Source organism: Vicugna pacos, chromosome 23, assembly GCF_048564905.1.
Source record: "Vicugna pacos chromosome 23, VicPac4, whole genome shotgun sequence".
Taxonomy (NCBI): domain Eukaryota; kingdom Metazoa; phylum Chordata; class Mammalia; order Artiodactyla; family Camelidae; genus Vicugna; species Vicugna pacos.
Window position 1 is genome coordinate 6,799,587 of NC_133009.1, and position 27,906 is coordinate 6,827,492.

The window sequence follows — 27,906 nt, forward strand, 5'->3', positions numbered from 1 at the left end:
AGAAAAAAGGAAGGAAGAAAGGAAGAAGGAAAGAAGTGGCTATATTAATGTCAGATAAAGTAGACTTCAGAACAAGAACTATTACCAACAATAAAGAGGAACATTTAATAAAGACAAGAGTCAATTCACCAAGAAGATATAACAATCCTAAATGTGCATGCAACTAACAATATAGCTTCAAAATACATGAAGAAAAAATGGGTAGAACTGAAAGAGTAAACAGACAGATCCACAATTACATTTGAAGACTTCAATGCTCCTCTCTGATCCTAGAACTAGTAGAAGCAAAATCAGTAAGGATATGTATGACCTAAACAACACTGTTAACCAATTTGACCTGACATTTTTCAGAGCATTCCACTCAACAGCAGTTGAATACATCTTTTTGTGTGTGTGAGATTCTGCAAAATTAGAACACACTTAGAGACATAAAGCATAAGCTTTGATCTGAAATTATCAAGAATATATCCCTCTATTTATAGGGAGTCATGGCTCTCCAGGACACCTGAGACCAATCCAAGATTCTGTCAGAGATGATCAGCGTCTGAGTGCAAGTTACTCAGGGATCTTGTATAAAGTTAGCCAACTCGAGATCTCCCTTAATGAGTCTGCCTAGTAATTCCAGGGCATTGGTGGGCCTATTTGGTTGCCTTCTTCTTTGATATTTGCTGTGACTTCCAGGAAAGGAAGCACCTCCCCTAAATTAATAATACCACATCTGGTACATAATCTAAATCTGCTTATCAAGAAACCAGTAAATGTGCCAGACCCAGCAGCCTCCTTCTCACTCTCTCATTTCTTCTTTTGAAAACCAGATGTGTGTGCACCTGTGTGTGCACATTATCTTTTCTGTGTGTGATTCAAAATTTTATAGATTATAGTCATTAAAGTCATTATAAAATATTGGCTGTATTCTTTGTGCTGTACAACATACACTTGTAGCTTATTTATTTTGTATACATGGTAGTTTGTACTTCTTAATTCCTGACCTCCATTAGCATAGTTTTATTAATTGAAGAATAGTCAGTTACAATGTACTACTTTCTGTTGTACAGCATAATGTCTCAGTCATGTGTGTATATATATATATATATTTGTTTTCATATTCTTTTTCATTAAAGATTATTACAAGATATTGAATATAGTTCCCTGTGCTATGCAGAAGAAATGTGTTTTTTATCTGCATATATCTTTTTACTTCTCTGAATCTCATAACAGGGCTTCAGATATTATCAGGTTCATCTACCATCAGGTACATTTATCTGTTATGTAGTTGTGGTAGACAAAATAATGCCCCTCCCAAAGATGATCATATCTTTTTTTACTCACTCTTTTCCATTACAGCTCATTACAAGAAACTGGGTATAGTTCCCTGTGCTATACAGTAGACCCTTGTTATTTACCTATGTTCTATGTAGTAATGTATACCTATTAATCCCAAACTCCTAATCTATCCCTCCCTCTTCTTCCCCCACTGGTTACCACAGTTTGTTTTCTATGTCTGTGAGTCTATTTCTGGTTTGTAAATAAAATTTTCATTTATTTGTTTTGTTTTAGATTCCACATATAAGTGACATCATATGGTATTTGTCTTTCTCTGTCTGGCTTACTTCACTTACTGTGATCATCTCTAGGTCCATCCATGAAAGATGGTTACGTCTTCATCCTTGGAATTTGTGAATATGTTACCTCACATGGTAAAAAGGGCTTTGATATGTGACTCAGTTAAGAATTTTGAGATGGAGGAATTATCCTGGATTTTCTGAGAAGGCCCAATGTAAGCATAAGGGTCCTTACAAGAGGGAGACAAGAAAGGTGAGAGTCAAAAGAGGAGGTGCAACAACAGCATTGGAGGTTGGAATGTGTGCTCTGAAGATGAAGGAAAGGGGCTATGAACCAGGCAGGCAACCTCCAGAAGCTGGAAAAGGCAAGGCGCCTCCTGAAGGAACACAGCTCTGCGGACATCTGGTTTTAGTCCTATGAGCCACATTTCAGACTTCTGGCTTCTAGAACGGTAACACAATAAACTTGTTGTTTTAAGCCACTAAGTTTATGGCCTCAGAAAACTAATACAGTAGTGAAATTTATCAACCTTTCTATTTCTAGCTTTCTAGGCTTGGATTCATGTTTAGAAAGAAATTTACCACTCTGAGATTATAAACCTTCTTCCCCCATGTCTCTTTTTGGAACTTCCATCGTTTTAGATTTTATTACTTTAATAGATCGACAAATTAAAGGAACCAGCCAGAGGTCTATATCTTGCACTGATAAGAATAGAAATGGATCGAAGAATCTTTATCCATTTGACCTTTGGACCGGAGCCTGTCTTTCCCTACAGGATTCTGCTGGCATAGGTAGGGATGGCCATTTATTGCCTATCCGGCTGACACTCAGGCCTGCAAAACTTAGTCTTGGGACATAGTGTGCTGAAGACACTGAGGGAGTCAGAGTTCTTCTCGTGAGAAGAAATGTGTTTTTGAGGTTGGAGTGGGGAGGAGGAATGTCCCTATTCCTGTGAAGAGACTCAGTGCTTTGTTTAGGGGGTGGCAAATTATTCTCAGAGACAGAGATTGTTTTTGCCAATATTTTATTTAACACAGGTTCACTGCAGGAATTACAATTATTCCACAAGCCAGTAGCATACAAGAGAATGTCTCTTAATCAGCCGGTAAAGGAACAACACACTCCAAACCAATGATAGATTAATCACACTCTTGCTCCAGGCAAGGGCAGGTGAAAGAAATAAAGTCCAAATTTAGTTGACGTATATGTTTTCCGTGAATTTTGGTTTCTCTGGAGAGCTGACATTTGGCTGCCAGTGCAAAAATGAAAGTCCCTTGTTGCTTGCTAGAGCACGTTGCTAGGGAACAGTGGTTCCTGTGTTGGCCGGCTGGCTGGTCTCCCAGCCCCTGCTCTGTTGGTCACCACAGCCAAGCCGCCTTTACCAAAGCAGGAGCCAATGCCCCAAGGTCTTTGAGGAGCTAGATTAGTAAAGAGCAGCTTTGCCCAGACAAAAATCTTGGTGTTTATAGTCAAATGTCCCCCTTCTGTAGTTGCTTCTCCACATTTCCTTATGGATAAGCCCACATCTGGATTCCCCAGCTGCTAAGATACTGAGTGCTCACCAACAACATACAAGATGAACACATCCTGACATGATTTACTTCATTCTCATATCAAAATAACTTTACTTCTAAAAACAAATTTTTTTTGCTTTAGTCATAAACAAGTGGATTGAAACAATTTCACTTAAGTCATAAACACGTGGCTTTGAAGTCATGTCAAGCCAACAGACAGCACTGGGGCAAGTGCATAACAGGAGGACAAGGAAGGAAGGCCCCTGGGAACAGGGCCAGATAGATCATCTGTGGGGCCCAATGCAAAAGGAAAAAGTGGGGCCCCTAATTCAAAAAATGGAGGGGAAAAGTGCTGTTAAAAGTACTAAAATAGAAAGAATTTTCCTTTCTTCTAGTCTTTTGACTTCTGTTTTTTTACTTCCTATTTAATATCATTCTAAGTTTGAATTTTAAATTGTTAATATGAATTTTACCATTCAACTTTATATCGTACAAATGCCAGTTTCAAATGTAAACACATCAACATTTAACTCATCTCTGGAATCACCAAATTGCACAATTTATATTTTGTAACTTGTACATGTACACATACAGTCAATCCTCACTATTTGTAGATTCTGTGTTTGTGAATTTGCCTACTAGCTACAATTATTTGTAACTGCAGAATCAGTAGATAGTCTCAGCACCTTTGGTCATTCATGGACATGTGCACGTACATGAGACAGGAGGGAAGGAGACAGGGCACAGCCAGTGAAGATAAGACACAGCCATTGAGGACAGGACAAACTGGTTTGACTTCCAGTAGACCTTGAGCCTCACGGCACACCCACAGGTGCCATGACAGCTCCCAGGCTGACTGTAAAAGGCCAAAAAGTGGCAGGGGTCCAATTCCTGGAAATCAGTTTCCCAAAATAATTGGAATAATCATCTTATTCATTAGCATATTAAATTATCCAGCCCATAAAAACTGTACTCCACACCTCATGGTCTCTCTCTTTCTCTCTTGCCTTCTGAGATGGCTTACACTCTGTCTATGGAGTGTGTATCAACTTTTACCTTAAACGCTCCCACACCTCTTGGTCTTTTGCCCGCTCACCTTTTGAGATGCCCGCATTCTGCCTGTGGAGTGTGTATCTCCTAAGCTGCTCTCCCTTCTGAGTGAGACGGACCCCACTCTGCCTAGGGAGTGTGATTCTCTCTGAATAAACTTACTTTCCCTTTCCCGTGCCTTGCTCTTGAATTCCTTCCTGGGCGAGACAAGAACCTACTCTTTGCCAACACACAGACTGGGAAAAATTGGAATTGAACAACATGCATATTCCCACCCCAGCTTTGCTGACCTGAAACAAATAGACTCCAGTTAAGATAGGCTTATTCAGAATCAGCAGAGAATTGCAATTTGAGGTCTGCAACCACGGTGAGCTACATGCGAGTCCCCACATGGCAAGGGAAAGATACTTTCATAGGGAGGAAAAGGAAGCTGGGAGGGCTGCAGTAAACAGAGTCCATGGTTTTTCATTGGCTGAGTCCTCACCAGGAAAGAAGAGGAGTCTTTCTTCCTCCGGTTGGGCTCTGCAATCCTCCCAGGCTGTGAGAGCGCCCCCTTCTGGTCTCCCACTCTATTCAATTTAGGTTTCTGTTTTATTAATTTTTTTACAGGTTGAAGGAAGTGAAATTCGGCTTTCTTGTTTCAGCTCTCAAACAGTAAACAAGTATATCTTGTGGCTTATTTAGTGCCATATTTTTTGCATTTTTATGTTTCTTGTTGATGATCTCATGGTTTCAAATGACCCCCAAGCATAGTGCTGAAGTGCGGTCTAGTGTTCAAAGGGTAGGAAAGCTGTGGGTGTGACTTACAGAGAAAATGTGTGTGCTAGATAAGCCTCCTTCAGACATGAGTTATAGTGCAGTTGACTGAGTTCAAATGTTAATGAATCAGTAGTGTGTGTTAAATAAAGAGAAACATACATAAAACAAGTGTTGTGGACACAATGGCGGCCGATTGGTGACGCAGTGACATATGGGTCGGTAAAAGAATTTACCAGAGATGAAGGAGGATCGTGGTAAAGGAATTTATCAGGTTACACTGCTGCAAGTAACAGCGGGCCACAGAGACGAGAGATGCCTGTGTGACACTGAGGGTTGGTTGTTGGGGTCTTTTATAAGGTCAGGTCACAGGGTGCCTGATCAGTTTGTGCACAAGTCTCTGATTGGTTGTAGGTGAGTAAGAAGTTTAGAGTCCATGAAGGGCAGTGAGGTTTATGATCCTGGTAAGGTGGGCTGAAACAAGCCAGCACAGCTGCTGTGAGGTTAGGCGTCACCTAGGCTGTTAGTTTGTTAGGGGAAACAGGCCCGGTAAAGAATGTACTTTATCTGTTTAGGAATCACAGGCAGACATCTGAGTGCCCAGAAATGGGGGTCATTGGCCTTTTTTTTTTTTTTTTGTATATATATATATTTTTTTTAATTGAAGTACAGTTAGTTTACAATATTGTGTCGATTTCTGGTGTACAGTATGTTTCAGTCATAAATGAACATCACATATTTTACATCTCATACAGACATTTAATATTCCTTTTCTCCACAGGTTACTACAAGTTATTGAATATAGTTCCCTGTGCTATACAATAGAAACTTGTTGTGGAGTCATTGGACTTTGAAGGATGTCAGCTGGCCCCACAATAAGGTTATATATTGATTAGTTGATGAACATGTGATCAGAAGCCCAACTCTGTATTTCCCTCATGAGCAGTGTGGTTTAGTAGTCACCAATTCAGTGTTTGTGGTGACTTTCTAGACCATAATTGCCATGAATAACAAGAATCAATTGTGTTTTGTTCTTACCAGAACAGTGGAAGCACTGTACAAAACTAAACTCAGCTGTTTTTATTCCTGTGATATTATGACATAAAGAAATACGTATTTGGTCTTTGCTCTCATTTCTGGCACAGAGCTCCTAAAATCTTTGGAATTTCCTAAGTGATGAGAGTGACAAAGACACTTTCTGTTATGTTAATGAGGTGTCTTTTGGGCCCCACTGTGGAAGGGGGCTGGTTGCCAGGAGATCCAATCATGTGATTAGAGGTTTGGAACTTCCTTCCCTGAAGGTTGAGTTAATCACCAGTCACCAATGATCTGATTAATCTGCCTGTGTAATGAAACCTCCATAAAACTTCAAAAGGACAGAGTTCAGAGAGCTTCCAGGTTGGTGAACCAGAGCATTTCTACCATGAGGATAGAAGCTCCTTTGTTTGGGACATCACCTTATGCATTTGTCAACTGCAAAAAGTCACACAACATAAAAACTATGAGTCGAATTCACCCAGTGTCTTACTGAGGACTATGGCCTGGGAGACAGCCTGTCAGATAGCTCTGAGAAGCTGTTCCAAAGAGGTAAAGGGGGAGGTCAGTATGTATGTGATTTCTCCTATGATGAATGTCTAAAGACTCAGTCATCTTCCTCTTCCTGGTTCAGTGAGGGAGACATCCCTACAAATGGAGACTTCTCTTATATATGTAAATGTCACTTTAAAAAGGGTAACTCCGACTGTTTTCAGAGCTTCTCCTGTGTCTGCAGTTTCTTTAAAATAACCAGTTTAAAACCAGTGCATGCAATCAAGCACACGTTTTGGTAGAAAGCTGCTGCTAGTCATGAGGAACAGATAGCTTAGTTAAGGGTTTTAGTGCTTTTCTAAGTATGGGGAGATGCAAGAATGCAGATTCATAAAAAAAAATTTCTCTTGAAAATATCTAAATATCTTTAGGCCTGTTTTGCCAGTACAGAATGCTCATTCCTGATCTCCACCTTGAATTCCTTTCAAGGTATGTTGAAGGTCAGTTACTCAGTGGCTAATGACTTAATTCTTGTAGAACTGGATGGTGAGTGACCTTCTTTAGTTGACATATCTCTTCATCTGTTTATCGGTGCATAGCTTTTAGTACCTTTGGTAATAAATTTGTAATCCACAGAGTAAACTTGTTTCTTGAGTCCAGTTAGCAGCTCTAGCAAATTAATCAAATCCAAAAGGGGTTTGTGAGAATCTCTGGTTTATAACCAGTAGGTCAGAAGCACAGGTAAAAACCTGGATTTGCAGATGGCATGGGAAATGGAGGGCAGCACCTCCCAGGTCTACAAGGCCTACACTCACCCAGCTTCAAGACTGAAGAGAGACCCCAGGGTCAGTGACAGAGACATCCATGGTTTAATGGGTGGGGAAGCTTACATGTGCGAAGCAAGGTCCTGGAGCAGCACCCCTCCATGTGCTGTGGACAACAGACAGTATCTGCTCTGGGGGGCAGGGAGAGGTTAGCAGTTATGGGGGAATTGATGTCTGGTTGGCTCATTTGTTACCAGGGAAAGCAGTAGATGGGCATGCCCTTCACCACACCTTTGATAAGAACAATCATTAGCTGAGTCCTGGGGCAAGTATGTCAGTCATGTGAGCAGGGTGTAGGTGAAGCAGGCACTGGTGAAGCAGGGGATGGACAGAGAGCAAGAGGACACATACCTTGAGTGGCCTGACCATACAGAGCCCTTAACCTGTGGAATTTGATGCTACATCAGGGTAGACAGTGTCAGGAAAAGAGTTGAATTGTAGGATACCCAGCTGTGTTGGAAAATAGCTTGGTTGTGTGTAGAAACTCCCCACATATTGTAATTAGTGATCAAATTGTTAACTCCACTGCTTGATAGATGGACATTCTACCAACACTTTCCATGTTCAACTTACCCGTGAGGAAGGGAAGACAAAAATAAATTATGGACTCCTTTATTTTTCCCTTTCTTGCTATGTCATTTTTTTCAGTATGTTGGGGAGAAAATTTTTTTCTTCTACTCTTCTAGGTTCTTTGGCTGCCCTAATAATTAAATTGACATAAGACAGATTAATAGGAGAGAAAAAAACACAAACATTTATTAACATGCATACATGCACAAGCCCCAGGAAAACTGAGTAACTTCCCAAAATGGTGGAAACTGTCCCCTTAAATACCATCTTCAGTTAAACACAAAGGACATGGGGGGTGGGGAGTCAGTTATGGGCTGTGAACGAAAAATATTGCCAGCCATATCAGTAAACAAAGGATGCTGTGGCCGCTACCACATCAGCCGCTACCTCCGCCCCCAACAGTGAGTGGAGGGAACTCAGGATGTGAAAGAAGAGGTTACTGGCCTTAGATTGCTGGGTGCATATCAAAGGAATGACTTCAAAGAGCCCAGAATTTTGTACCTTCCCATATAGAGAAAAGGGCTAAATTCCTTAACTTGGAATATCTGATTTTCTTTAACTAACACTAATCTTTTTGGTTTTGTTTTTTTTAATTGGAGGGGGGGTAATTGGGTTTAGGTATTTATTTTTTTAATGAAAGCATGGGGAATCGAACCCAGGACCTTGTGCATGCTAAGCCTGTGCTCTACCACTGAGCTTTACCCTCCCTAATTAATAGTAATCTTTTGATGTTCTGACAACCTACTCTTTGAGACAAAACTCCTACATACCTATTGCTGGTGACTAGGTTCTTGTCTCATTGCAGAAAGAATTCAGAGATGAGATGTGGAGGTCAAGAAAGTAAACATTTATTAAGGGTTATATGGTACACTCTTAAGGGGAGAGCAGGCAGGCTGAGGTGAGCAGCCGCCCTGAGTTTCATTGGTAAGTTGGGTCTATAGTGTAAAAATGAATAGACAGAATATTCATTGGGGAGGGAACAGTGTGGGGTCATACTCCCTGATTTTCATTCCAACTGTAACTTCCCGAAGGAAGGGATTTTGGTCCTTATTTAGTCTGGATTGGAAGTGTCATGGCATTGGTGCTTCTAAGCTGCAAGGCTAATTTTATTGTAATGGGGACATAATGAACAAAATGTTACATTTGGACATTGAAGATTCCTGCCTTTCCCCATCCTTCTTTGTCAGCCTCCAGGCCCCTTGTTACCCCAAAATGTGTGATCGCTTATCAGCCCAGAGGCTCCTGCTTTTCTTTCTCTGCCCAGGGACCCCTGTTGTTTACATGATGTGTGGTTTCCTGCATTTGGCCCCTGCCCCTCTCCTTTTTTGCCCAATTCCTGACATTTGGCCCGCATCCTCCTATCTCTGCTCATATCTAGCTCTCTGCCTGCCGTAACATACCCTGGCTCCTCCCCTGCCTCTTTGGAACAAGTTCTTAGTGTGATCTGAGAGGCTTCCCAGGCTCGAGTCCTCAGAAAGTCTGCCAAGTAAACACAGCTCTCAACTTGTAGGTTGTGCATATTGGTTTTCAGTTGACAGGCAATCACCAGGAAAAGCACAGCAAACAAGGGCAAGGTTGTTCTGCAGATTTAAGTTCCTGCCTTCTCTTATGATGAGTGTCTAAGGATTTAGTCGTCCGCTCTTCCTGGTGCAGCAAGGGAGACACCCTTACAAATGGAGATTTCCCTTCTACATGTAAGTGTCTCTTTAAAAAGGGTAACTTTTACTCAGTTTTCAGAGCTCTCCTGTGTCCACAATTTCTTTAAAATAACCAGTTTAAAATAATCCTCATGTCAAAAAGGCATATTTTGGGATGGCAAAATTCTGCTCCCCTGCAACCATAATTGGGTACCTAATACAAGGAGGTAATGCAAGCAGATAGGGTAGAGGGTTCCAGGAGGAAAAGAACCAGATACAGCTTTTTGACATAAAAGAAGCCATCTTGGTCGAAGCCATTTTGTGATCTAAGTCCGGCTACAATGCTTGCTCTTGAACAAGTTTCAGAAATTAACCATCCTAAAGGAACAGAGGAAAAGCAGCCAAGAAACAATAATTCAGCAATAAAACCAGAGCCCTAGTTCCTTCTCAAGGGACATACATAACAACGTGATACATATCGTTGAGTTATTCTACAGAAACTAAGGCTCCCACCCAGATGGAGGATGGTAGCTACATCCTAAGACCCCAGAATGGTCAGAACCTAAGGGATGACGATGTTGACCTTTTCTGGACCTCGTGATTTCAATCAACTAGAGCTTGGACTCTATCAACCTTTGCCTCGCTTTTGGGCTGAATTCTCCCCTGCTCCAGCCCCCTCATGAATATGCAGGTACCCTTGGCTTCAAACTTCCCCAGTTTCGTTGTTCGGGGAGACACTGCTTTGGGAAAGAGCCCTTGGTGTTCTCCTAACTTGCTGAAAGTAATAAATGCTTCCTTCTCCCACTCTGGTTTGGTTGTGTCTTTTGCCTCGAGACCCACAAAGAGGTAAGTCAAGTTTTTCGGTAACAGTAACAGAAATAAGAAAGGCTGTGACAAGTGTCCGTGGTGGTTTGTGCTTCCCAGGACACCCCTGCCTTCTTTCTATGGCACCAGCTTACTGACCAGTTTAAGACTCAGAGTTTTTGTAAGTATCTGCAAGAGAGTATAAGATCTCGGCCCACAGGAAAGCCAGAAGTGATGGTAAAGCACAGTGATGCCAGTGGAGTGTTCAGGAAGGAGATGTGCCAGAGGGACAGCAGAGCCCTGTCATCTGCTCACCATCAGAGGGTGAAGGAGAGAGAGCAGGAGACCTGGCCAAGCTCTGTGTTTGATACCAAACAGCACTCTGAATGAGGCCACGATCTGTACACTACAAGTCGGAGTGATTCATTTACTACATTTAACTAATTAAGGAGTCATAATGAATTAGCTATCTTCATATCTCCTGTCTCATCCTGATTTTGAGAACATTTCTTTATATTTAGCATCATTAGGCATATGAAATGGAAAATGACCGCAACTGGGCATTCAATTTAACGCATTCAATTTAACTCAACATTCCTGGCAACTAATGTGAGAAAATAAAGCTATAAGAGGAGAAGAAAGAATTTGTAGTAAAGTCTTTCATCCATTCATTTGTAAAAATTCTCAGAAGAAGAAATAAACAGAAAGGTTACCATCCTGAGTATACTATTTGTTAATTATTCTCAGTTTGGGAGAATGTATATAAGTGTAACTAGTGTTTAAAAAACAAAACTCATTTGACACAACATTGTAAAATGACTATAATTCATTAAAAAATGTTTAAAAACAAAACAAAAAATACAAAACAAAACTCAACCAAGTAAATTGGGGACCTAATTGGCCTTATTAGGTGATTCATGAATCAGGCAGTGTCCCATCTAACAACTAGAAAGGGGCTCCAGGAGTGGCACAAAACGGAAGGTTTTACGGAGTGGAGGGAGTGCAAGAAAGTTACTAGCAAAGGAGAAGGGTTACTTTGGGCCACGTCATCTTCTTTTTGAGGGGAAGGTAGTAGCAAGTTTTCTTTTTCTTTTCTTTTTCTCCTTTACTCAGTGAATACTTATTGAATAACTTTAATGTACCATGTACAAAACCTGCTTTTTCTCCTCTCACCCTATCTCAGATGATAGCCGCATAGAAAGCATTTTTCTCTTCTGTGCATGTAGACTTTTGCTAATTCCACCCCGGAAGTGTCTCCTGGTTGGCACCCCCTTCTCACTTCTCCCAGTGAGATGAATGCTCATCTCCCTGGGTTCCAGGAGTGGTGCGTTCATACCCTCTAATCCCCTGCGTGTGCTTATCACCTGATCGTGTGGATCCTACTGACTATACTTCAATTTTAAAACATGAAATGAAAAAAAAAGGACCAAGCCCACCGTCATGAAGCTGGTCGCTGGAAATAACTGGGACAGAACTGCGGCAGGGGTCTTTATGTTCCAGGTTACCTCACTTGTGTTGATCAGGGGATTTCAGATTGTCTGTTTTAAAGGTCACATTTCTGGGAGGAACTGAAATAGCAATGAAGTCTTGGTTTGTTGTAGTGGGGGGCAAATGACTCAATTTGGGCTTGTTATTTCTTTTTAACACTCATTTACTGAGGTATCCAACTCATTGGGGTATAAGCATGAACTGGCTTTATTTTTCCCCCAAACTTCCCTAAAACTGTGGTAGGTTGAGCCTCTCTTCCTGAGTGATAGCCCTCTTAACAACTTATTTTGATCCCATATTTTTTTATCTCATAACTGAAACCGACTCTCCCTAAAACTGAGTTTCTTTGCTGAGCTTATAATTAACTTTTCTATCCAAAACCCTTTCTTGTTCCAGCCCTGTTTCCCTCGGAATTGAGGAGTATCAGAGAAAAGGGGGAATCAACCCTGGGCTGGACCCTGTGGGGCCTTTCTGGATACAGGGCCCCTCTATGCCCTGTGTCCTTCCCTTTCTTATTTGTGGAAAAAGTCTTTGGTCTGCTAGGCCCCCTCCGGATTCCAAAGAGCAGATTCAGATTCAAGCAGTTACTAATTAGAGAAGCGAGCGAACGCAGGAACGAAGGAAAAGCAGTCAAGAAACAATAATAGTTCAGCAATAAAACAGAATCCTAATTCCTTCTCCAGGGACACACTTAACCACTGGGTACAGATCTTCGAGTTGTTCTGCAGGAATGAAAGCCCCCACCCAGGTGGAGAATGGGGACTACATGCTGAGACCCCATGATACACGGAAAAAATGGGGCACAAGAGCATGGCCATGTCCCAGGTCTTGATCGAGTCCCTGGGATGTGCTCCACCCAGTGAGGGTCCTCGGCTTTATGCATGAAAGAATTCAAGAGCCAGCCATAGTTGAGTAAAAGTAGATTTATTCAGAGAGATGTACATGCCATAGATAGAGTGAGTGCTGTCTCAGAAGGCAAGAGAAAGGCAGCATGAAGGTCATCTTATTCCAGAAGGGAGAGCGTGAACTCAGAGCATGGAGTTGGCTAGGAATAATGCGATCAGCCGTGAGGTATGGCGGTTGATAGTTTTTAATGGGCTTGGTAACTTCATATGCTAAGAAGTGAGAGGACTATTCCAACTACTTTGGGTACAGGGCTGGGAGTCCCAGGAATCACCCACTTTCTGACCTTTTATGGTCAGCCTAGAAACCGTCCTGGCACCTGTGGGAGTGTCGTTGAGCATGCTACTGTATTACAGTGAGCCTATACTGAAGCTCAAGGTCTACTGGGAGTTGAATCTTCCGCCATCTTGGTGCTAATTGCTGTGTCATTCTTTTAATGGCTGTGCCTTGCCCCCTTCCCTCCCATCTCACCCAGTCAGAGCCAGCAGGCTGATGATTGAGATTCCTGGAGCATCACCCTGGTACCTCAGCACCAACCAAGCAGAAGAAAGTCATGCACCCTGCAGCCCTCACCCCAAAGGTTGCTTTTAAAACCTCTTCCCTGACAACCAATATGGAGTTCAGGTTTTTTGAGCATGAGCCACTCATTCTCCTTGCTTGGCCCTCCCTCCGTTCCAAACTCTGATACTTCAGTTTGGCCTCATGGTGCATCGGGCACATGGACTTGGCTTCAACAACATAAACATCTCTCCCAGTTATGAGAATTCTTTTATGTCAGTGTTTAAGATTCAGTTCTGTTTGACTCTTCATCTCACCTCTGGTACAACTCCCTCCTTAAGTGACTAGGTGAGATTGTCACCCTCTAGAGAGAGACTTGTGTTACTCTCCAGGCTAATCCTTACTGACCATCAATAACAGACTGACGTGGCACCCGCTGCATGGCAGGAATTTAAATGCCAGTCACTTGAGCAAATCTGAGAGCAATGAAGAAATCTACTCAAAATATAGCCACCAGACACAAGGGAGCTAGTGCCTGCACCTGCGAACACCTGCCTTTATCCCACTGTCTTAATCTACTTGGGCTGCTGTGACAACATCATGGGGGACTTACATAGCAAACACTTACTTCTCACAGTTCTGGAGGCTGGGGAGTCCAAGAGCAAGGTGTTCATGGATTCGGTGCCTGGGAGAGCCTGATTCCTGGTTCGTAGACAGTCATCTTCTTGCTGTGTCTTCACAAGGCAGAAGGGACAAGGGAGCTCTCTGGGGCTGTTTTACAAGGACACTGATCTCATTCATGACAGCTCCACTATCATGATCTAGCCACTTGCAAAGGCCTCGCCTTCTAACACTGTCACAATGAGGACTGGATTTCAACATATGAATTTTGGGGGCACCCAAATGATCAGCACCCACCCAAGTGCTTGTGAAGCCGCCTTACTGCAAAAAAAACTGGCCTCTACACCATGATGGCCAAATTGAGAACTGGAGGCAGAGTTTGGGGAGGACAGAAAAGAACCGCTTTATTGCCTTGCCAGGCGAGGGGAGCCACAGCAGCCTCATGCCTTAGAGGCAGTGAGCCCCTCTTGGGGTTGGGGCCTTGAGGTTTTATAGAAAAGTTGGATGGAACAGAAAAGGCTGTAACAATCAGGGCGTTTTACAGAGTGTTGAATTCTTTTCATCTTGATAAGAACTTGTTGTTACAGAGGAATTTAGGAGGCTCTGCCCATTTTCTTGAGGTTCAGTCTCTGACCTTCTTCTAAGACGTCTAAGGTAAAAGGATAAGTTATTCTAAGAGAAGAGTGCACGGGGAGGGGAGCGTGTTTGTCATAAGATCTGTTTAGCTGAAAGCACAGGCCTGAACAACTCAAGAGCCATCTTGTTAGTTTTCTACTCTTTCAACCTCAGATGGTCTACACCTCACATTTTCCCAAGAGAACCCTTGCCTTGGGACCCTTGTTGAGATGGTGCCAACACAAAGACCCAGGTCCTGTGGCCTCCCCCAGGTGACACTTAGTTGCCATGCCCGACGGTGGGTGGCCAGCTGCTTCACAGCCCTTTCTCTCAGTTCTGGCAACGCATTCTTCTTTCTCCTTTTCCCGGGGCATCAGACACCCTGCAGAAGAGACAGTTACCATCCTTGGGGATGGGGCAGAGAAGGAGGAAAGCCCCTGTCTTCCTGACCAGCATACTCCTCAAAGCCTAGCCTCAGTGACCTCTCAGTTCTCTCCTGTGGAGCAGGGATGTGGTGCCGGGGAGAGCAGCCTTTGGTAGGACTAACTTTCCTACTTTCGGTAAGCCCTGAGGGGTGCTGACTGACCCCTACCAGCTGGGTGCTTTGAACTCAGAATGTAGAGTGTTTGACACCTTTGGTACTAAGCTTTCGTCTCCATTCCTGAACGACAGAAAACCTCACTCAACATTTTAAGAGGACGTGCACTGAAACCATATCACCAACCAGCAATTATCAATAACCTCATTTTACCTTGGGCCCTGTGCTAAGAACCAGGGATTAAATATAAGGGATTTAATTATATTTTCCAATAAGCAGCATGATTTCTGATTGATAGCAGAAGACAGAGTACGTACGTTAACGAAACAATGCAAGAAACGGACAGACAAATATCCAGACCGATTATATAATGCGCTTTATTTTCTGTCCATTTCACAGAAGGCACATTTATTTAAGTGGAATGAGCCTAGACATCTTCACTCTGAGCTCCCAGCTTTGTCCATGCTTTAAAATTATTCTTACTTTGACATAACTTATAGAAAAGTTATTTTCACTTTGACATAACTTACAGAAGAGTTGCAAAAATAGTACGGAGAGTTCTGGTATACCTTCCACCCAGCTTCCCCTAATGTAAATTACATAGCCATAGTACGTTTATCAAAACCAAGAAATTAACATTGATACAATACTATTAACTAAAATATGAACCTTCTTCTTTTTTTTTTTTCATTTCACATTTTCCCCACAATGTTCTTTCTCTGTACGAGGATCCCATCCACGACACCATGTTACATTTAGTCGTCATGCCTCCCTGGTCTCCTCCAGTCTGACAGCTTCTCAGTCTTCCCTCGTCTTTCACAACTCTTAACACTTTTAAGTGTTCTGGTCAGTATTTGTAAGATGTCAGCCAATGTTCTGATGCTTCTTATGATAAAACTAGGGTTGTGGATTTGGGGAAGAATACCACAGAGGTTAAGCACCCATGTCCTTGATCATACAGCAACATGACTTGTTACTGGTGAGTTAACCTTGACCACATGGTCAAGGTGATGTGTGCCAAGTTTAGATAGAAACCAAGATCTGAGTGCTAAGTGCACTCATTGCTTCCAGATGATCTAGTGGACAGTTAGGAAATATATATGTATGCCAGCCTGTATGCACACATGTCTGTATTTCCTTTCCTACTTGCTTATTGTCACTTTTCTCTGACAGTAGGAAACCTGCCTCTCCTTATCTATTATATATTTACTTATTTGTTCAACCCAAGTACACATTTAAATAGTTTCAGAATTGCTAAACTATACTCCCATGAGATACAAATTTACCAACTAGACTGCAGTGCTGGTGTTCCAGTTCTTTGTGTCTTTATCTTACAGTTTCGAGGAGAAACACTGTTTTCCAAAGTTAATTAGGCCAGCTTATTTGCTTTCCCCACTCCCATCGGCGAAATTATGTCAAACATTTGTAATACAGCTTGACTTTTTTTTTTACAATCTGCATTTTATCGTGGGTTCCCCTGACAGTTTGGTGAATTTTTCAAAAATTTGCATACAATAAAAGTCACTCTTTGTGCCCTATACTTTGTGTATGTGTGTGTGTTTTGACAAATACCGTCATGTTTCCTTCACCATAATACCATACAGAAGAGCTCCATCATCCCAAATGTTCCCCTGTATAGCTCCTTTGTTATAAACCACTCCCCTTTCCCCAAACTTGCCAACCACTCCTCTGTTTTCCAACCCTTTAATTTTTTTGGGGGGGGAAGGGTTAGAGGTAGTTAGGCTTGTTTGTTCGTTTATTTGTTTATTTATTTCTAATGGCGGTGCTGGGGATTGAACCCAGGGCCTTATGCATATGCTAGGCATGCACTCTACCACTTGAGCTATACCCTCCCCACCACCATTCCTTTAATTTTGCCTATTCTATGATATCATAGAAATGGAATCATACAATATTTAGGTTTTTAGGTCTAGCTTCTTTCACTCAGCAACATGCATTTAATATCTGCCCATGCTGTTGCATGAACCAACACTTCACTCCTTTTTGCTGCTGAGTATGGATAAACTCACTGTGTGGATATAGGACAGCTTGCTGTTGAAGGACATCTGAATTATTTCTAGGTTTTGGGAATTATGAATAAAGCTGCTATAAACAGTCATGCATGGGTTTTGTGTGTGTGTGTGTGTGAACACAAGCTTTCCATTCACTTGAGTAAATACCTAATAGAGGAAAGGCTGGGTTGTCTAATAAGTGTATATTCATAAGAAACTGCCAAACAGTTTTCCAGAGTGGATGCTATCATGCTTTGCAACTCCTTCAGCAATGAGCGAGGGTTCCCATTATTCTGTGCTTTCCCCCCGCATTTGGTTGTCCACACTCATTTTCAAGAGGAAGTTGTCCCCCAACCCCATCCCACCTTCCTCCTTCCTTCTGCCTCTTCCTGGATTACAAACTAATCTGTATTCTGGCTTTGCAGCCTGCTGGTATCAGTAAAGGCAATGATTTTGGACTACATGTATCCACTGTGAGCTAAAGGACTCTCCCATTTTTAACCTCCTAACAGTCCTATAAGGCAGTTTCAGCAAACATTCTTAAGCTGATACGAGAGAGAACAGCAACCTGCCTGAGAAGGATTTCTTTCTGGCTTCCTCAAACCTCTGCTCTTGTGGGCCTCTTAGCTCCCACTCGTTTCTGCCTCTTTGTAGCCTAACCAAACGAATCCACCGAAATACAACGGTGATCAAGGGTCTTCACTAGACCCTGCAGTGGCTACGAATCTGGCAGGACAGACCACGTCATGTGGTTTCCAGCTGGGTACCTGAGTCTCAATTCATGAAGAAGGAGCCGTGCTTCAGGCCCCTCCTCAGAGTCCCTGCCTCCTACCTTAGCAGCTCACACGTTCTCGTAGTCGTTGGAGTCTTCATCTGACAGCTCTCCTCCAGGCTCCATCTGACGCTTCTCACTCTGGGCAGATGACTGACAGGCCACACAATCCTTCAAAGCCAGGGGACTCCCTGACTCTGTGACAGGCTGGGTGTGGGTCCTTGGACCATCCGTCCTGCTCGCTACCTGGTCTGCGTTTGAGGATGTCATGTCTTCCTCCTCCTGCTGCTGGTTGCCGCTGGGATCTGCCGGAGGTACATTTTCATAATCTCTGCGGCACTGAAGAGCCACCCAGGGCCGCTTGCCTTGGACAGCCCCGAGATCCAGCCCGACCATGTTGACATAGTCATTTGAGGTCTGAGAAGAATCTTCCCCGTCGCTGGGTGGATCACTGGCCTCAGCTCCTGGAGACCAAAAACTGGTGCAGTCACTGGCGTTCCCACAGCCCTCCTCTCCTTCTCCAGTGAACTCCAGCTCCTCGGCACTTGAGAGGACAAAGAGGCTCCCAGGGGGACTGCTGGTGGAGGCTAAATGCTCGGCAACCTCTTTTGCTGTGGGGACATTGACATAATCCCTTGAATCCTCTGAAGAAGTGCTGGGGCAACCTGTGGGCGCTCTGACATTGACGTAGTGGGCGTGGGGAGCGGCGTGTCCGCGCATCTGGTGCCCCACGGCATTGTCGTAGACGCCCACCGCGTACCCCATGGCGTGAGCGTGGGCTCCGTGCACGGGGGGGGCATCGCCTGCTCGGGAGGGCTGTGAGGAAGAAGAGAAAGCCGGTGAGAGGACAGAGGCAGAAATACAGACAAAGCCTTTCTTCTTTCCCGCCCAGGACTGCTCCGTCTAATGGTTCCTCCACTCAGTTCTCCACTTTCAGAGAAAGCTCTAAAGCAGGGGTCTCAGGCGGCAAGGCTTCAGATGCTAAGTAAGCATGGGGAAGCGCGCTGAGTTGAAGGAAAGCAAGAGTGTAAGTGTGATAATAAATCACAACTGGCTTTTGGCCACAATGTGGGGGTTCAGAGGCGAGTGGGGGGAAGTAGTGTGCACTGGAGAGAGCCTGCCGCCACCCCAGAGCACATGAGCGGCGACCGCATCTTTACCTAAAGGCAGAGGCTTGGGCTCAGACTGAGGGTGCAAGTCCTGGCCTCACCTCTCTGTGCTGAGTTTGGGCGAGTTATCTAAGCTCACTGTGCCCTGGTTTCCTAACTTATAAAATGGGGATAATCATAATAATATCCCCACCATGAGGTTTTTGTGAGAAGTAAATGGATCACCGCATGTAAAATGTTTAGAGTGGCTTCTGACACTTAAAAAATGCTTGGTGTCATTAGTAAAGAGGCAGCTGACACCCAGACTCAGCTGATCACTGCCGTTCAGGAATGCTGGTCTGATGTTTCCAGAACTTCCAAGTTTCCAAGAAAGGCTGGACATCTGGACTTTCACGTGAAATCTTTTAGATTTTTAAATGTTGGCAACTGATTCCAAATGTCCTTCAAACACTGCAAAGTACAGGCCAAACATGATTGCAGGCTTACAGCAGTTTGGGATCTAAACATTAGATGCAAAAATCCCCTCAGGGACCACCCAAGTCCTGGAACTAGTTTTTGCCATGGGGTTTCCTCTGCCCTGCCTTTTATCAGCCACTTAGTCTTGCTGCCTCAGGAATCCTTAGAGGCGGGAGTCGAGCCCAAGGATGGGACATGCAAGAGAAGGAGGAAGCGAAGGTGGCTGCATGGTAATCGAACCTAAGTCTCTGGATAGAGAAAGGCTGGGTACAAAAGAATCGTCATCAGCGGCCAAGGATGGCCACAGAACCAAGGGAACTGACTCTCAGCAAGCAGATGAGAACTTATCTATGAAAACAAAAGATCTTCAAAAGAGTCCCTCTTCTCACCTACACTGTCGCGTGTCTCCTCCCTTATAAGACACACGAGGTTATTGTTGTTAAATGTAACACTCCCCTTGTAGCCTCAAAGGGTATCGCCCATGTGACCACTTGCTACACCAGCTACCGCGCTGAATGACTTACGAGCACTTCTGTTCTAGAGGAGAACTGAAACAAACACAGGTCCTAGGAGTAATTCCCAGAGCAGGGTTTTAAGAGTGTTTTGAGCACCAACAGCACTGTTGGAATATGTGTGTATTCTCCCAAGGTCCTCACTTTGAAGGGGACAACATGTCTTTGGAAACATACATGATCATATCTCTGTTAAAATAATCTATTTCAGTTCCAACACCATGTTCTTGAACACACGTGCCCTGGTGCCTTTCTTAAACCCAAGCTTTTGGGTCTATCTTTCTTTCTTTTTAAAATGTTTTTTGCATGTGTGTGGTAATCAGGTTTTTTTATTTATGTATTTTTAATGAATGTACTACTGGGAATTGAACCCAGGACCTCATGCATGCTAAGCATGCACTCTACCACTGAGCTAACCCTTCCCTCTGCTCCGACCTGTCTAAATTTTTTGCCTTGGGCAGCAGGGAGGTCCTGGGGCTAGTCTTCCCAGGCTGCTAACCGCTCCTCAGGAGGAGGGCTGGAGGCAAGCTGCTGCAGTGAAGTGAGCCCTGAGACCTAGGGCTCTTTCCCTTCGCCTCTGCTGCCTGGGACTCGTCATTCCTCCCGAGGGGGCCGCCATTTCCACCTGACTCTTACCACATACTCGGAGGGAGGGCTGTCAGAGTTTCTGGAGAGGAGGCTCTCGGTACTGAAAACACGGATACTCCTTGATGGATGTCTCCCTGAAAAGACGGAGAACAGACCCTGAACGTGGTCAGCCAGTCCTCCGAGGGCTTCCGCCCCAGCCATCCCCGCACCCTGCGCCAAGCGGCTTCGTGTGACACCTGGTACCTGGGGCCTGGCGTTCTGTGGGGAGAGGGTCAGAGCCACAGGGCTGGTGTGCTCTGAGACCTGGAACCCTCCCCAGCCAGCTGAGGACAAAGGACACTAGCACAGGAGCTGGGGAGGCGGGGAAGGAAGCTGGGAACCCTCCCTGCCTGCGAGGCTGGAGGCCGGGTTCCCCTTCTGTATGTCTTTCCCATCCCTAGACTTACCCAGCTGTCCTCTGCTAACTTTATCAGGAAAAAACAAAACTGTAATATATGTGAATCAAACCATCATGCTGTACTCCACAAACTTCAGTTACACAGTGTCAATTATTTTTTCAATGAAACTGGAAAACAAACACCCCCCCCCCAGATGACCCCTGCTCTCTTCTTAGAGCTCCCAGGGCCCACACTGGAGTTGCATCTTGGCGGTCTGTCTATCCCATTCTCTTCCACGCTCCCCGAAAGGCAGAAAGTTCTGGAAGGTTAGACAAAGTTGCTTCCAGGTGCTGAGAGGTACATTCAGGCGGCAGAAGTTCTGGAGGTCTGGACTCAGTGGATTAGAAAGAAAAACCTACCCAGCTCTTCTTGTCTTCGGGGCAAGAGGTCATAAATATTTTTGGCTCGTTGTCTGGGTCGAGGCAGAGTCAGTAAGGGCATGACGGTAACTCGGAAGTAAGGAACTCTGTCTGCAAGGCAATGAGAGACGTGGGGTGGTGGCAGGGCCCAGCAGCACAGAACTCGGGGACTCAGGGATGAGATGCCCCCAAAAATATTCCCCACCCTCGCCACATATCATAACAAAAAGGCATCTTCAGACTTGACCAACTCCCTTTGATCTAGAAGAATCGGGGACTTGGTGGCCAGCAGCAGGAGGAGAAACCCCGGGCACAGGGGTACCAGGGCAATGACTTTCAAAATGGAACTTGACTCTCACATCAACAAGAGAAAGGACAAAAACCACATGATCATCCCAATCGATGCAGAAAAAGCTTTTGATAAAATTCAACACACATTTATATAAAAACTCTCACCAAAGTGGGTATAGAGGGAACATATCTCAACATAATAACAGCTATATATGACAAACCTACAGCCAGCATAGCACTCAACAGTGAAAAACTCAAAAGCTTCCCACTAAAATCTGGGACAAGACAAGGCTGCCCACTATCCCCACTCCTATTCAACATAGTCCTGGAAGTCCTAGCCACAGCAGTCAGGCAAGAGAGAGAAATAAAAGGATCCAAATTGGAAAAGAAGAGGTAAAAGTGTCACTAAATGCAGATGACATGATATGATGTATAGAAAACCCTAAGAGGTCCACACAAAAACTACTAGAAATAATCGAAGAATTCAGCAAGGCAGCAGGTTACAAGATTAATGTTCAAAAATCAGTTGCATTTCTTTACACTACTGATGAATCAACAGAAAAAGAAAGTAAAGAAACAATCCCCTTTAAAATAGCGCTCAAAGTAATAAAATACCTAGGAATGAATCTAACCAAGGAGGTGAAAGACTTACACATGGAGAATTATAAAACACTGATTAAGGAAATTAAAGAAGATTTTTAAAAAATGGAAAGATATCCCATGCTTCTGGATAGGAAGAATCAATATTGTTAAAATGGTCACACTGCCCAAGGCAATCGACAGATTTAATGCAATCCCTATCAAATGACCCAGGACATATTTCACAGAACTAGAACAAATCATAATAAAATTTATATGGAACCACAGAAGACCTAGAATTGCTAAAGCATTACTGAACAGAAAGAAAGAGGCTGGAGGAATAACTCTCCCAGACTTCAGACAATACTACAGAGTTTCAGTCATCAACACAGCATGGTATTGGTACGAAAACAGACATATGGACCAATGGAACAGAATAGAGCGCCCAGAAATGAACCCACAAACTTTTGGTCAACTCATCTTCGACAAAGGAGGCAAGAATATACAATGGAATAAACACAGTCTCTTCAGCAAATGGTGTTGGGAAAACTGGACAGCAGCATGTAAAACAATGAAGCTAGAACACACCCTTACACCACACACAAAAGTAAACTCAAAATGGATCAAAGACTTAAAACATAAGACAAGATACAATAAACCTCCTAGAAGAAAATATAGGCAAAATATTATCTCACATACATCTCAAAACTGTTCTCCTAGGGCAGTCTACCCAAGCAATAGAAATAAAAGCAAGAATAAACAAATGGGACCTAATGAAACTTACAAGCTTCTGCACAGCAAAGGAAACCATAAGTAAAACAAAACAACAACCTAAGAATGGGAGAAAATTTTTCCAAATGAAACTGACAAAGGCTTGATCTCCAGAATATATAAGCAGCTCATACGACTTAATAAGAAAAACACTAACAACCCAATCCAAAAATGGGCCAGAAGACCTTAACAAGCAATTCCCCAAGGAAGACATACAAATGATCAATAGGCACATGAAAAAATGCTCAATATCACTAATTATCAGAGAAATGCAAATCAAAACTACAATGAGGTATCACCTCACACCAGTCAGAATGGCCATCATTCAAAAGTCCACAAATGACAAATGCTGGAGAGGCTGTGGAGAAAGGGGAACCCTCCTACACTGCTGGTGGGAATGCAGTTTGGTGCAGCCACTGTAGAAAACAGTATGGAGATTCCTCAAAAGACTAGGAATAGACTTACCATATGACCCAGGAATCCTGCTCCTGGGCATATATCCAGAAGGAACCCTACTTCAAAATGACACCTGCACCCCAATGTTCATAGCAGCACTATTCACAATAGCCAAGACATGGAAACAGCCTAAAGGTCCATCAACAGATGACTGGATAAAGATGTGGTATATTTATACAATGGAATACTATTCAGCCATAAAAACCGACAACATAACGCCATTTGCAGCAACATGGATGCTCCTGGAGAATGTCATTCTAGGTGAAGTAAGCCAGACAGAGAAAGAAAAATACCATATGAGATCGCTCATATGCAGAAATTAAAAAAACCAAAACAAACAAACAGAAACATAAATACAAAACAGAAACAGATTCACAGACACAGAATACAAACTTGTGGTTGCCAGGGGGACGGGGGTGGTGGGAAGGGACAGACTGGGATTTCAAAATGTAGAATAGATAAACAAGATTGTACTGTGTAGCACAGGGAAATACATACAGGATCTTGTGGAGGCTCACAGAGAAAGAGAAGGCAACAATGAATGTACGTATGTTCATGTATAACTGAAAAATTGTGCTCTACACTGGAATTTGACACCACGTTGTAAAATGACTGTAACTCAATAAAAAAACATGTTAAAAAAAAAAAAAAGGAACTTGACTCAGGATCGAGCCTTTCGGAGCCACAACTTAGAATCCTGAGCAAGATAATGACGTGGTGTCGGGTAAGGACAGAGAACTCCCCAGTGCAACAGCTTATCTCTGGAGGGTAAACTGGGCTTTAAATGCCAGGCTAGATTATCGACCCTCGGGTGTCTCAACTTTGGACAAACACAGGACTCACGCTTTTTCCGTTTATTCCAGTTCCACAGGATGCAGAAAACTGCGACGACCAGGAGGATGGCGAGGAGTCCCGCAAACCCCGAAAAGATGTTGCTGCTCTGGTCTTTAGCTCTGCGAGGAAAACCAAGGGCCGTGCCCCAGCCATGGGTGGGGGGTGGGCTGGAGAAGATGATTCCTTTAGGAGGTGGGGCCCCAGGCTTTGGAATGGGGGCCCAGTGATGGAAAGCGGAGGCGGGGTGGGCAGTGTGGTGGAAGAGACGGCCATCTCCTCATGGACAGAGGGAACTGGGACGTGGCAGAAGGGACCGTCCCTTTTGAACGCCAACTGGATGCCAGTGGTTTGCCTGGGATCCTCATTTAATCTTTGCAACAATCCCATCTCTCTTTGCAGCCAAGGAGCCAGCGAGTTAGATTCAGAAAGACAGAGCCGCATGGCAAAGGTCACACAGGTGGGAAGATGCAAAGATGGACTGCGTCTAGGTCTGTTTGGGTCCAACGATCGTGCCCTTTCCGCTACTTCACACTGTCTTTCAAACTTGTAAAGTCAAGTCCATCTGCCCCGTTTTGCCTCGTTCCCTGTTCCCGGGCTTCCTGCCTTGATCGGAGGTTACCCAACTTGCAGCTAGGAAGTGGCCTGGTGACAAGAGTCCAGATTGCCTGCACTTGAATAACCCCTGCAGCACCAACTTGCGGAACTGGTCTCCAAGCCACACTCCGCTGTTCTGTGGAATTTAACCAGTGCAAACGCACGGAGCGAGCTGTGTGCTACTTGTACTTTTCAGGGAGGGCTGGAGGCACCGCTCTGCTTTGCCTCCTGTAACAGGAACCAGCCAGCGGAGGTCACAGAAGGAATCGTTAGCAGACCTGCTCCCACGAATACTAGAAACCCGGTCACCTACCAGGGAAGGCTTTTGTCTCCTGAGTTCTAGGTGTGTCCACCCACCTTCTACTGGACATCTCTACTGGGTCTGAGACACATCTCAAACCAAATACGCCTGTAACAGAACTCCTGTTCTTCCGCATAAGTCTGCTCCCCTGTGGAGCCATCTGATGGCTGTGTCCCGTCACCTAATGGCTCGGCCAAAAACCATGGAGACATCCTTGAACGTTTTCTTTCTTTCACTTCCAGTTAACCAGCAGATTCCGTCTACTCAACCCTGGGCACCTATCCCAAAGCAATCACTTCTAGTTCCTCCATTGCCACCACCCTGGTCCGAGCCACCATGAGTTCCACAGGGACCTTTGCAATAACTTCCCTAAAGGGTCTCCTCGCTTTCACTCTTGGCCCCAACACACTGTCTCCACACGTGATCCTCTGCACAGTAAATCAGATCGTGTCCTTCCTCTGTTTTCAACCCCCCACGCCTCCCATCACACTTGGGATAGCAGCCACAGTCCCTACCCAGCGAGGACCGCACAGCATCTGCGGTTCTGGCCTCTGCCTGCCTCTGGCCTCGCTGCGCACCACCTCCCCTCTGACTTGGAGGCCAGGACTCCTTCCTGCTCCCTGCAGAGCACAGCCCTGTCTCAGAGCTGCTGCTCCCTTTCCTACGGCTCAGCCCCTCATTTCACGCAGGTTTCTTGTGAAGTGTCACCCCCTTGGACAGGTCCTCCCTGGCCACACTCTCAGCCCCCTTACTCTGCTCTGGTTTTTCTCCTTAGCACTTATGAGTGACAGACATTATATTACACATGCATTTGTTTCTCTGTTTATAGCTGACTCTCCCACTTGGCTCCAGGAGGTCACGGACTTGTCTGTCCTGTTCACCTGGTGCCTGGAACAGTGCCTGGTACTCAGTAGGGACCTGATGAATATTTGTTAAATGAATGCATGAGTGAATTGACAAACGAATGAATATAGAAATAGTTTTTTCGGCAGGGGAGGGCTGCAGGGTTCTGACACTTTATGAATTCATTCTGCATCAATGCCCCTGTCTGCCTGCAAGTGACATGAATTTGTTCGTCACAGTAGTAGCATTTACCGCCCCAAACTACAGTGATTCTGTTTATTACTGTTGAGTTGTACTGTTATCATAGCATTGAAATGTACACCTCCCACTGGTAAAGTTTCAATTGCTGATGGACTTTTAATTTTTGTCAATATGTCACTGAAAGTTTTAGCAGTAAAATTTACAACTACGATTAGTTCTGTGAGCTTTTATGTCCTAAAGACGTACCTTTATCATATCTATGAAGACATTTTTATTCATCGTAAGTTGTTAGGACCTAAGGACACATCTTTGGGAAAAGTGGGCCTTTTGTTTCCATCAGGGTGGGAACTAGTTTTTGTTTTTGTTTTGCTGAGGTGTGATCAGTGAGATCAGAGACAGGAAAGAGGGAAGGCAGCTGTCAGGATTTCTGAGAGTGAGAAACTCAACGGGGCCAGGCACACTTCCTCTCCTGCTGACCACTCCTTCTCCATCTCCATACGCACCCCTTTCCTCCCAGCAGTTCTGAGCAAACCTCTCTGCGCCTAGAGCTTAGTGGTCTCGGGATCTGAGCCTGGTTGCGAGGGCCGCTGTTAGGGTAGAGGCCTTCCAGGGTAGCCCAGGGCCCTGTAAGTCAGGAGAGGCGAGAGCTCACCACCCCGGCCACTCACCTGTCCGGGCCGCCGAGGGTTACCTGCAGAGTGCTGGGCTCCGAGGTTCTCCCTCTGATTTCTGAAAGGGTCTGAGTGGTGACCTCCATCCTCACAGGGGCCTCTCCAGCTGCAGCTTCTCCTTCCAAGCTTCCTCTTTAATCAATCATCAGCTACCCAGCATGCCTGCCACTTTTCCTGACTCTTCCTTAATTGCTGACTCCCAGGAGAGAAGGCAAAATAAGCTGGTGTTCCACATACAATCCTGTGTGCTATAACCACTTCCAGTAGGTAAGAAGGAGAGAAGCCCTTCTGGCCTCCACGTCTTCCAAACACTCCTTACCATATAACTTTTTACTCTCAAAATTTCCTCTTAGATCTTGATTCACCGAAGCCTCACACACACACACACACACACACACACGCACACGCGCACACACACACACGTCTACTGGTTTTTATTTCTTCCTTTGTAAAGCTTCCCATCTTTCTTTCTAGAACTTTCTCTCCCCCAAACTCCCTCCCTTGCGTGCATCCTGGAAATGTGAGGCCGAGTTGACCCAGAATGCAAAGCAGGGTTGGTTCTACCTGGATGTGGCCGCGATGCGCAGGGCAGGAGGGGAGGGCGCCTCGGCGGCGATGCTCCCGGCTCAGGGAGCAGCCCGCGTCGCTGCCCGGTCGGGGCGGCGAGAGGGGCGCGGAGCGAGGACCTGCCGAGAGGCGGGCGGCGGGATCCGTGAGAAGCTCATCTTCCCCCAACCCCCAAAGCGGGGAGAAAAGAGAACAAAACACTTTGCCAGAATGGAAACAGAGAGTCAGCTACAGGAAGCAGCACCACCAACGTGTTAATGAAGCCAGGGGCCCCGGAAATGCTGCTGGGCTCTCAATTAGACAGAAGCGCAGGCGCCTCCCGCGCCGCTCCCGGGCCGCCGGGCTGCGGTGGTCTGCGGGGGGCGGGGTTCCGGATGGGCGGTTCTGATTGCTCGTCCGGGGTTGCTGAGACCTGGGGAGTTCTGTAAGTCCTCCAGGTTTAAATGTTTGTTTGTTCTGAGCAGGTCAAAAGAGAGCTGGAAGGTGCTCAAGGAAGCAAATGCAGATCTCTGGGACCCGCTGCTGATTCGTGGGCGGAGGGTGCGGAGGGGGACAGGTGGGTTTCATAAACATTTCCCAGGTGATTAAAACGTTTGGGAGGGGGTCCAGCTTTTTTTTTTTTTTACTTTTTATGTTGTTTATTTT

The 27,906-nt window shown here is 44.7% G+C and overlaps 1 protein-coding gene across 4 annotated transcripts; it reads right to left on the bottom strand.

The window, feature by feature from the left end:
• Window positions 1-12,802: 12,802 nt before the first annotated feature.
• LAX1 (lymphocyte transmembrane adaptor 1) lies at window positions 12,803-27,545 on the bottom strand. Of its 4 annotated transcripts, XM_072948429.1 has the most exons (6): window positions 26,692-26,840; window positions 24,094-24,203; window positions 21,154-21,264; window positions 20,406-20,491; window positions 17,753-18,508; window positions 12,803-14,752 (listed from the first exon to the last, which is right to left on the bottom strand). In XM_072948429.1, exons 1-5 carry the CDS (start codon window positions 26,778-26,780, stop codon window positions 17,762-17,764), a joined length of 1,143 nt encoding a protein of 380 aa, XP_072804530.1. In that variant the 5' UTR covers window positions 26,781-26,840; the 3' UTR covers window positions 12,803-14,752; window positions 17,753-17,761. The 4 variants fall into 4 exon arrangements, with proteins under 4 accessions (XP_072804530.1, XP_072804531.1, XP_072804532.1 ...); XM_072948430.1 differs by lacking the exons at window positions 12,803-14,752; window positions 26,692-26,840 and adding an exon at window positions 27,259-27,545 and having other exon boundaries at window positions 15,262-18,508; XM_072948431.1 differs by lacking the exon at window positions 12,803-14,752 and having other exon boundaries at window positions 15,262-18,508; window positions 26,715-26,880.
• Window positions 27,546-27,906: the final 361 nt, after the last annotated feature.

What these genes read in the sequence shown, in the direction of transcription:
- LAX1 (XM_072948429.1), bottom strand. Translation starts at nt 26,780, where the DNA reads ATGGAGGTCACCACTCAGACCCTTTCAGAAATCAGAGGGAGAACCTCG. An exon ending in CTGGAATAAACGGAAAAAGC is followed by an intron (nt 21,265 to 24,093) that starts GTGAGTCCTGTG and finishes ATTGCCTTGCAG; the next exon opens with ACAGAGTTCCTTACTTCCGA. An exon ending in GCCCTCCCTCCGAGTATGTG is followed by an intron (nt 18,509 to 20,405) that starts GTAAGAGTCAGG and finishes TCTTCCTCACAG; the next exon opens with CCCTCCCGAGCAGGCGATGC.